We start from the raw sequence: 11,081 nt of genomic DNA on the forward strand, positions 1-11,081 counted from the left end.
GAGAGTAAATGCAAGTTTGCCCTAAGATATGTTACATCAATGACAACAAAATTAGTCTAAAACTAATTTACTTTATAATATATAATATAGTAAGTGTAAATAAGTAAATAGAGAAAAACACTCAATAAAATTTCTAAAAATTATCAACTAATCTATAGCTTTTACTTTTATTCCATACTAATCTATATTTAGTTTTTAATTTTTTTTTTAAATCATGTGATGCTTTTTTTTTATTTTTTATTTTTATCTGATATCTCCTTTTTTTCCCATAAATTAAAAGAAATATTTTTTTTAGAATTAATCATATTATCTTATAAAAAACGTAGACACTAAAAATATATATTTTTAAATAAGGTAATTTAAAAAGCACTAATTTTTTAATCAAATTATTTGTTTGTATATTTCAAAATAGTGTATATATTTATTTAATATATAACGTTGGTTACATTAGGAAAATAATTGTAAATGAGGTGCCCTAATGATTTTATTTCATAAATTTTGGGTTATTTGTAAGAAACCCTAGGCCAGTGCTTTCATGAATCTGTGCTTACAGAAGTAATTTTGCTCTCCAACGCGACTTTCAATTACTTCTGTTCTACTTCATCTCGCATTTCTACAGTTTGGCCGCACTATGTTGGGCAGCATTGAATCAGGTTTTGGGATGAAAGGCGAGTTTTTTTTTTTAATTCTGATTTTATTTAATTTTGTTTTTGTTTCACTCAAACGAACTTAGAATTGTGGAAATTTCATCACTTTTGATTTTCGTAATGCGTAATGAGTATAATTTATTGGTGGGATTTCGGAATGATTTCATAATAGTCTGATTTTTATGTTGCTAAAATGGAAGTCTTCGATTTTGGTGTATTAGGTAATAATGATCTTGAAGCTTGAGATTATGTGATAGAGCTTAGAAAGATGACACCACTTTTTTTCCTGGTGCCAGGTTTGGGTCTCTGATGTTGGGTGTGATGTGGCGTGATAATGTTTCTTAGATTATCAACTAAGCTGTTGAACATTTCGATAGCTTCCCTCTGTAGAACAAAGCAACTGGAGAAAGCAGAAGCCGCTATAATCGATGGCATTAGATTGGGAGTGGTACCAGATGTTGTGACTTACAATACTCTGATCATGGGGTATTGTCGTATTGTTGGGTTTGAAGCTGGTTACTCTGTTATTTACAGAATGAAGGAAGCTGGGGTGTCTCCAAATGTTGTTACATATAATTCATTGATGGCTGGTGCCACCAGGGGGCACACAGTGTCTAAATGTTTTGATATGTTTGAAGAGATGCTTGAAATGGAAATTATTCCTGATGTATGGACTTATAACACATTGATCCACTGCCTTTTCAAATACGGAAAACCAGATGAAGCATACAGGGTTTTCCATGATATTCTCCTCCATAATATATATCCATGTCAAACTACATACAACATTATGATAAATGGACTATGCAGGAATGGGTATATAAAGAATGCACTAATTTTATTTAGGAATTTGCAGCGTGGTGGATGTGTTCCTGAGATAATGACATACAATATTCTTATCAATGGTCTATGCAAGTCAGAAAAGTGGAAACACACAATGAAGCTTTTCGAGGAGCTTCGACAATCAGGTTGTTCCCCTAATGCTATTACCTATACCACAGTGATGAAATGCTGTTTTAAGCGTAAGAACCTCAGGGAAGGACTTGAAATCTTTTCGGAAATGAAGAATAAAGGGTATGCATATGATTTATTTTCGTACTGTACAGTGGTTGGGGCTTTGCTAAAGTGGGGCAGGACCCAGGAAGCCAGTAAGTATGTTGCTCTCATGATTAAGATCGGGTACCAGCTTGATATCGCATCATATAACACCTTAATTAATATGCATTGTAAGTCAGGTAAACTAGAAAATGCCTACAACTTATTGAATGCGGCAGAAGAGAGTGGTCTGGAATGTGATATATATACCCATACCATCTTGATAGATGGACTTTGCAAGGCAGGAAATATTTCTGGTGCTGAGAGGCATCTAAACCATTTGAAAACAATGGGATTCTATTGCTTGGTAGCTTTTAATTGCTTTATTGATACTCTTTGTAAACTTGGCCACATAGATTATGCACTGCAAGTTTTTCACTCAATGGATGTAAAGGATTCCTTTACCTACTCTTCCTTGGTACACAATCTTTGCAAGAATCGGAGGTACCGATTGGCTTCTGAACTCTTGGTATCTTGCATTAAAGCTGGTCTGCAAATACTTAGATCAGACAGAAGGGCTGTTATTAAAGGCCTTACTCTTACAGGCTCCGAGAGGGATGTTCAAAAATTTAAGTTGAAAGTCCGGATAGCCAAGTTGTTGAGTTATTAATCAACCATTGATGTTATTTCTCCGTGATAACATGTCACACCGACTACCGCATGGAAAGAATTAGAAGAGTCCTATGTTGCTGCTGCACTATCGAGCTTGTTATGAATTCCTGTGAGTAGAGTAACATGTCCTCGCAAGCTTCATGATTGGAAAAACATTCTGCAAGTGCTAACTCTGATTATGTGGGACATTCTGTTATTCATGTACTTCTCACTCCTGAAGAGTTCTGCTTAGTACCAGAGTTGTTTATATCCCCAATTAGGCGGTCTGTCAGTCCACTTTATAAGTACCCTCATTTCTATTGGAAAGTTGAAATAGAATTAACCATTCTCACTTTTAGACACCTCTCCAATGAGTAGGACAAGACAGGAAATTGTTTTCTTGTGTAGAAGTCGAGAATAGAGAAGATTGAAGGTGGGTGTTGGCCAGGTATCAAAATTGCATTGTTTTCTTTGGATCTTATTTCAGGAGATTGAAACATCCACGCCCTCTGCCAATTATGTTGATTTATCGTGCTTGCATGTCTGTGATTACTAAGTTTCATGGCATGGTGTGTCTCACCTAAGGTGGTGTCTGTATGTGTGAGCCCAATTTGAATTTTCTGGACCTCTTGCAACATTATATTTCTTTTGGGATTTATCAAATGTAGGGGTTTTTATTTCAGGGTTTATTACATGTATATACTCTGTTTAAAGTCGAATTGATCATAGTTCTTGCATGACACAGTAGACAATATTGAGCATGTTAGAAGGTCGCAACCAACTAATGTTTTCAGAAGTATGTTGTGACACTCACAGCAATGGGAAATTTTCTCTCTTTAAAATGCTGGAGTTTGAACTTTGAATTATATTCCTTTACTTGCAACAAGGAAGGTGCCAACTGAGCCTAGGCAGATAACAAAATGCAAAATCATATGATACTTATAAATTATAATGGTTAGCACAATTTCTTATATAAAAAATGATATAACATTCAATAACAATGACATATTTATTTTATTTTCCATTCAAACATGTGACTTCCAAATATTTGGTACTTTTTCATGTGCATTGCATCCACTTAGAACTGACTCTTCTACGCAATGTGATGTTTTTCAGCTGCTTTGAAATTACGCCACCCAGTTTGTCTGCACATCTATAGTTCATTTCGTATTCAGTGCCTAATTAGAAGACTGCAGCAGCTACTGCGGTTTAAGAAGATATTTTTATGATCATCTATAAATTTGCCATGTGTACATCTTGTTTTTAATTTTAGTGGTGCACCCTCTTGACTCTTGCGGGGTTTAAATTATTAATAAGATCATTTTTTATGGGCTTCATTTTGCTCTGTTAAAACTGGAGCCTAATATTTTCATACCAAAATATATATTCCATTATGGTTGCAAATCTATTCCTTGTTTAAACTCAAGTTAGGAACCGAGTCCATAGTCTGTCAATTTAGTCATAATCAATGATCTGCAGTTTCATGGATGATATGAAACTGTGAATTCCTTCTGTATACCATTTCTTCATTTTGGATTTGTTCTACATTTTCACGGTCATGCACATAATAGAGCAGAGATAGTTTTGTCCTCTGCACCTCTTCCTCTGTCAAATATTTGGGAAAGAATATTGACCTAACTGATAGCATTAATTACATCTGAAGTATGCTTTCAATTTTCACCTCCTTATGTCTTCTTCTATTTGAAAGGGTTTAATTTTGCTTCTATTTGAAGGGTTTAATTGGACTTTAACTAAGGATGCTAATCAAATTGGGGATAGTCTCCCCCATTTCTTTTGAACATTTATTTAATTTTTGTACTTTTGATCGGTAAGAATCACTTTTTATGACACAGCCTGAACGGGAACTGTCTGTAATCTGATTCTTAGTCTTGTAACATGATTCTCGTCGGCCTGTGGCTCCTTCCTGATTATTTTCTTAACTGGATCTGATAACTATTGACAATGATTCATGGTTACAGCTTCTGAAATCTTCCATGATCTTAACTCCACACCTTCACAAAAGTTTTTATTGACCATTGCACAGTTCAGTGATAGCTTACAATATTGATATATTTGCCCAACAAATGCTATGCAAAAAAAGAAGGTTGTATTTTGCTCAAGGTCATGGTTATGTTGGTGTTAATAAAACAATTGTTGTGTCAAAGCTGATTGTATGTGGTCAAAGTCTGGTTTGGCCTAGATGGATAAAAGGTGCATTCGTAAGTGCAGCTTAACAGTTATATTCCTCTGTTTTGAGTCCATTCTGCTATGTTCTGCCTCTTTCACTTGATAAAAAATTTCCCTATCTATCTTCTTTTATTGTGGCTGAGAAAAGTGTATCAATCTTTTTTCAGTGACAAAATTAAAGTAAAACAAAAAAAAGGTTTCGTGTACTGTCAAATAATACCCTTGTTCTCTCACTTGTGTATGTATTGAGTTTGTGTTACAATCTTGTAATTTTTCAAGTTTATATTTACTGATTTTTGTTTACCGATATGAGGTAATTGTCTAAGTGTTGTGTCTATTGTAGTGACTAAAGTTTAATATATCTTGATATTTCCATAATGCAGGCATTAATCAACTGATGGCCTATGAAGTCTTTGACAGGCAAGACTGCGTTCAAGAGGAAGAAACAATAGGATGTCGTCGTATTGTTGGTCGCCATATTGCTCTCTGATTAAGTTGCATGAACAAATGAAGTTCAACTCTATTTCCAAAGGTTCCGCGTCGGACTTGGAACAAAGGGAGTATTTGAGTGTGGAAATTATAGCTTCTTGGGATAATCGATCCAAATAAAAAAAATAAAAGGCAGTTTCATTACGGTGGTATACCAATCATTATTTTTGCTTGATTGGATGTCACTGCAATTATACCACCATAAATTTGCAAGTTTTAAGTTTTACCTTTTCTTTAACCCATGAGATTGACAGAATTCAGTTTCACCTTTATCGACCAATATCATTTAATATGAAAAACTGCTTAGTGCCGAAAGAATTGAAAATTGTACTCAAGTTGGCATTTTGAGGCCAAATGTCTCGAGAAACAACACAAAGGTAACGATCATTTGGGGCAGAGACAAACTCATTCTGGGCACTTCTGAAAAACAACTGAATCAAATGTACAAGTGGCATTATCTTAATAGTATGGAAAGGTCGAACAAATTAACTATAACATCGAATGAGACATACCATTTTGGTTGTCCCTTCGAACATTATCTGCCCAAATAGGGGACATTTATATTTATAAATTGAATAAAAAGGATTATCCGCCCCGTGTGACTTGCGAAAAAAATGAAGCAAGATTCAAGGGACTGATGTATCATCATCCGAAGCAGAAACACTGCTGTGTCCTTGCTCACCACCCTCCAATTCGTTGTTTTGCAACTTTCTTTGAGAGCCAGGGGTAGTTCTCTGACTTTCTGTAGATAAAGTAAAAACATGTCAAAAAATAAAAGATAATAAAGGTGTGCATATGCTTTTTAAGATTGAGACTCCTCACTCTTGTTGGTTATTGTTAAACGAGTAAAAGCTAGAAACTCATCCCATTTAAATTTTCTAAGCTGTTGCTTTTCCTCCTCTGATAGCTCAAAGTTGGGTTCCCTTCCACACATGAATGCAGCCCTGTGAGTTTTGGAAAAAAACTGTCACATTTTGACCAAGAGACTGGAAGTTATTACAAACACAAGCGTATACATTGGAACAAAGGCAAGAGTTAAGAATTAACATGATATCGAATATTATTAGCAGAAGTCAGAGGACAAATTTTATTGGTGTTGGTGCTAAAAAGTAACTTAAAGTGTAATTTTTCCTTCGAAAAGGGGGTTTGTGCACCAAACTGTAATCTCACTGACTTAATTAGCAAATTGAGTTACTCGGTTTTGTAAAACAGAGAGGAGCAGCAAGTGGTAGTTAATGAGACCAGATATTTATGGGCAAATGAAAAAATTTAAGTCAAATAAAACTCTAATCAATTCTCAAACATTTAGAAAACCAGTAAAGTTACCTGTCGTATAACCGAGCAGCTTCTTCTTGAGAGCCAACAGTACCCAAATGGATCTGTTTCTTGTCAACTTTAATTGCAGCCTGCCATTTAGAATTCTTGAAATAGACACCTCGCATGATGCATGGTTCTTGGTTTTCAACTTGTTTTCTCCTGTGACGCTTTCTGCGTTTAACCTCTGGAATATTGAAAATTGATGGATCAAATCAATTATAAGATGCTGAGAACATCTAATATATCTGTATTTACTCATAATCCCGTTAAAATATTGAACTTATTACCTAAAAAAGAAGGAATTGTGACTGTAAGAACATGTCAAAATGTTTAAATATGTGAACAGACAAAATCCATCAAACCTGTCAATTTCTCTAAAACATACAAAGACAAGGATATACTTCAGCTAATTCTGAGTATTATGATTGGATAAACGTGACGTGAGATGACAAGTAATCTTAACGCCCCAGAAAGACAAGATTATCAGAAAAGAGGTACAACAGTTGTTGAAGGTGGGACGCAAATGAGAACCACAGTCTCCACTGTATTTGTCTAATGTTGAGTTAATCCCAAAACCATCAGGCAACTGGCATATGCTCGTAAATTTTCGAGACCTGAATAAGGGTTTTCTACTGCTTTTAATTGTTGGTTAATTTCATTTAGATGTTAAGTGACTACACTGAATCACACTCGCCCTTCAGAAAAAAGATGTGTTACCAATTTGTTCATCAGTAAAAAGAAGTGGAATTCGAACATACAACCAATAAGTTCTTAACTGAACAATGTGCATGTGAACAAAGATTTTAAACAAAAAATGTCTTAAGTTATCCTATAACAACTCAACAATGGGGTTCACACTTTATACTATTACTGGCAAGAAGTTCTTAGTAGAAACAAGACTGCAAGGAGGAGACGAAAACAATACAGGAGAAAAAAAGAACGAAATGAACCAGAGGAGTATTGAAAGATGTTGTCTTGCAATGGACTTGATGCAGACACATTTGATTTACCAGGCCCATCTTCCAAGGTGGTTTCCTAGCAGTTTTCAAAATGAAAAGCTTTAATTTATTACATAAAGCATGCAAACAAAATTATAGAGCATGAATTCGAGAATGCAGGAAATATAACATTGGAAGTTGGAACTGGTAGAGATGTATACACATGTTTTTCTCTATGAAAGTCATTAGTCAAAAAATTATGTCAGGCTTATCTTGAATGAAATAGCACATGCCACATATTGAAAATGATCCACAGATAAAGGAGAGGATGATCTTTCGACAGTAAAGTTTACCAGAGAGAAGATGAAACTTTCCTTGTAATTAAGACTCTCTATTATAGGTAAACATGATAATAACTAAAACTGGTGATGGGGCGATGATTCTTTATCCACCAAACAAACGGAGAGAGAGAGAGAGAGAGAGAGAGAGAGAGAGCAAGCTGTTAGAGTTTATACCAAAAGATTCTATACATTTACCTTCATAAGCAAGCAGGGCTAGTCAGTTTTAAACCAACTCACACATACAAAAATGCTCTTCCTTCCAAAAACAAGAATTTCAATCACATGGGAGAAAAGCATTCTACAATGTTACAGCTTCTCATCAAAAGATGGAAGGGAATTAAGACAGGATTCTTGTTCAAGGTCACCGATGGGCGGTCAAAGTAAAAAATCAATCTTTCAAGTTGAATGTGTCCGAACATGCTTAGTACTTCGAAGTTCCGCTTACTAAAGTGACTTCACAATTTAAAAGGATAGAAGATGCAAGACACTCAGTGTTTACTGTGAACAAAAGAAATCATATACATTCAAACATTGTTGTGATAGTAATTTAAACTCTAAAGGACTATGGTTCCATATTTCCTGCATACAGACAAATCGTAAGATAGATAACATATAGAATCACACAGATAGAACTCAGAGATGCTAACTTCTCTTGGGATGTAGCAGCCATTCGTAGACAGACCATAATTGCCGACAGACTTTGTGTTCTCCACGGAGTTTTCAAATTTTTTTCCAAGCTCGGCAACTTGGGGCAGTGGAGCCAAGAAAGAACTTCTCCCTGAACGATCATGCAAAGTATCCAAAAAGTTTGCACTTTAACTTAAAGTTCTGGAATGGACAATTAAATGAATTATACAGAACAATTCAAGAAGGTAGATGCATGATATTGTATTGCCAACCAAATATTCACATAATAAACTTCATCACTAATAACAACTGATTTAACTTAAAATACCAGAGCATAGTCCTAAGAGTTTGCGCCTCCGGATGCTCACCATCTTAATGCCTGTGCTCCTTGAAATGTAAAAAAAAAACGATAAGTACAGGGAATGAGCTAAAAAGAAGGAAATAAAAACAAATGCGGCCAGCCAGTCTCATATGGTGGTACGACACAGTTGTCCTCATTTTATTTTACATGCCCATTCATTGTTTCTCCAAAGTTCATCATAGCATAACTGTATAATATACTTTGAGAAATGAAGAGAACAATTTTCAATTTATGAAGACTTTTATTCTCACACAGCCCGAAATAAAAACAAATAAATTTTGATCTGCTTAACTACCACGCCACAAAGATTTCACCCTTTTTACATGTAACACATGATAACAGAAAGGAAGGTAAATTTGGACAATAAGGTGCCTAAAATAAGACACAGGGCCATCTATCATTCAGTGTCAGCTCTCAAATTTTACACACCTTTAATTTCGTTTTAGCAATCATTATCTTCACAGAAAGCCTTGAAGACAATAAACCCAAGTTAGTATCACAGTAGCTGACTGTCCAAATTATAAATATATAACGGTGGAAGAATGACACAAAAAGCTAAAATTAGCCATGAAGTGCAGCTAAAAGACTCATCAAGCCAACAAGAACTAACACAAAAAAACAAAAAAAAAACAAAATCATCCAATTTTCAAGAACTACAAGTAAATCCCATAGCCCTACCACCTTTCTTGGACTAGCAAAAATCCCAGAAAAAAAACAAGATCCAATCACGCAATCCAATCTAAACTAAACAAACAAGAAGAAAATCAGGGCGAAAACCCACCAAGAATATCATAATTTGAATAACTTTAATTCCAAATCCAATATATCAGCCAGCAATTAGTACAAGACAAGTATTCAACCAATGCAGACAATAATTTCGACCACAGTCCTTGGGGAAAACGAAACCAAAAAACCCGATCTTTAATTACATCACAAGTGGCCATTTTAAGGAGCAGGAGTTTTTGTGGTAATACCTGAGGAAAAAAATCCAGGAACAAGACAAGGTAGCAGATACTATAGTCGTGGATACCGAAGAGGAAAAATATCTGAAGGGTTGGTTTAAAGCATAGACAACAAGGGGAAGGTACTAAGAATCGAAGAAGAAACGAAGAGAGAAGTGTCACATACAAGCAGTTGGCGTTTACTCATGCAGCTACTGTTGGGGGAAATGGGGAATATTTGAAATGATGTGGATGAATTTTCCGTACCATTGTAAATTACAATATATTAATAATAAAATAAATTAAACTTCTTATAAAATTTGAATTAATATGTATCAATCTTTTCTTAAAACGTATTCGTCCTTTCACACGGTGTTTCGAAGTTAACTGTAGATGATTGTTTTACATTATATAACTGTGATATCCGCAACAACTTAACACAAAGTCTGACACAGACGAGTTGAATAGTATCTAAACTTTATCACAGTGTAAAAGAAATAGTAGTGACAAAATATGATAGGTATATGTGACCCTTTGAACCCTCCCTTATGAAAGTACTTTTATTTACTAGATTACAGTAAGACTTGATGTCCTTGAATTATTATGTATTTTATGTAAATTAAGAAATACTTCAAACAAAATTTCCCCTAATATCGTTCAATTCTCATGATTGTATTTTTTGTGCCCATGAACACATGTCTGGTTCTGTGAGAAGGTCTAGAATTGAGCTTCACAGTTTTTCGAGGCGGTCCCAATTCTCTCTCACGTAGCTGAATCTAAATAAAGAATAATCTATATTATTCCGCTCATTTATTGACACATAAGAATCATTAAAAGGAATATGTTTATCCTCCAAATTCATTGTTTCGCCTTAGGAATGAACAAGAGATAACTCCCCTTTAGTGATTCACCAAATCAATATGTTAGGTTTTCCTTCGCACAGATGTTTTCTGTAGGCTTCAGCCTCATTACCCTATATGATTTCACAACCAACTCTTTATTTCATCTTTTAGTTAGCGGATCCGCTAGATTATCATTTGACTTTACATAATCAACATAGATAAGTTCAGTTGAGAGTCGTCTTATGGTATTATGTCTATCACGTATATGTCTATACATACCATTATACATATTATTTTGTGCCCTTTCAATCGCAAATTGACTATTACAATGAATACTTATAGTTGACACAAGTTTTTCCCAACTAGGAATATTTTCTAAGAATAGTCGTATCAATTCAGCCTCTTCAACACATGCATTTTTCGAGGGCTATAAATTCATATTCTATCGTAAATCTAGCTATTACAGTAACGACCTAGATTTTTTATTTTATTTTAAATTTTGCAGAAGAAATAAATTTTTTCTTATTAATACAAACTCGAGTCGTTACTAAAAATAAAATACACTCATGCAACATAAATAAGTATTTTTACGATACACAACCCAGTTTAATAATATCAGAGTACTGAAAATTCAAGTTTATAAAATATATAAATAAATACAACACCGACGACCCTCGGGTTTTCAACTGCCACAGTCCGAGACCA

General features: G+C 34.6%; 2 protein-coding genes across 11 annotated transcripts; one reads left to right on the plus strand and one right to left on the minus strand.

Moving 5' to 3' along the window:
• The first annotated feature begins 480 nt into the window (after positions 1-480).
• Positions 481-5,221, plus strand: LOC140834032 (uncharacterized). 6 transcript variants are annotated; one of them, XR_012118639.1, is made up of 3 exons: positions 481-668; positions 944-2,781; positions 4,904-5,221. XR_012118639.1 is itself a non-coding variant. In XM_073198612.1 (2 exons), the coding sequence occupies exon 2, from the start codon at positions 982-984 to the stop codon at positions 2,350-2,352; it is 1,371 nt and encodes a 456-aa protein (XP_073054713.1). In that variant the 5' UTR covers positions 481-668; positions 944-981; the 3' UTR covers positions 2,353-3,073. The 6 variants fall into 6 exon arrangements, 1 of the variants encoding a protein (XP_073054713.1); XR_012118640.1 differs by having other exon boundaries at positions 944-2,766; XR_012118642.1 differs by having other exon boundaries at positions 944-2,513; positions 4,904-5,220.
• Positions 5,222-5,445: 224 nt separating this feature from the next.
• Positions 5,446-9,758, minus strand: LOC140834033 (ethylene-responsive transcription factor-like protein At4g13040). Of its 5 annotated transcripts, none has more exons than XM_073198614.1 (7): positions 9,568-9,758; positions 8,561-8,619; positions 8,253-8,383; positions 7,277-7,361; positions 6,336-6,510; positions 5,832-5,953; positions 5,446-5,751 (listed from the first exon to the last, which is right to left on the minus strand). In XM_073198614.1, exons 2-7 carry the CDS (start codon positions 8,601-8,603, stop codon positions 5,636-5,638), a joined length of 672 nt encoding a protein of 223 aa, XP_073054715.1. In that variant the 5' UTR covers positions 8,604-8,619; positions 9,568-9,758; the 3' UTR covers positions 5,446-5,635. The 5 variants fall into 5 exon arrangements, with proteins under 5 accessions (XP_073054715.1, XP_073054717.1, XP_073054718.1 ...); XM_073198616.1 differs by having other exon boundaries at positions 9,722-9,745; XM_073198617.1 differs by having other exon boundaries at positions 8,561-8,611; positions 9,568-9,715.
• Between the last annotated feature and the right edge of the window lie 1,323 nt (positions 9,759-11,081).

Source organism: Primulina eburnea, chromosome 6 (assembly GCF_022965805.1).
Source record: "Primulina eburnea isolate SZY01 chromosome 6, ASM2296580v1, whole genome shotgun sequence".
Taxonomy (NCBI): domain Eukaryota; kingdom Viridiplantae; phylum Streptophyta; class Magnoliopsida; order Lamiales; family Gesneriaceae; genus Primulina; species Primulina eburnea.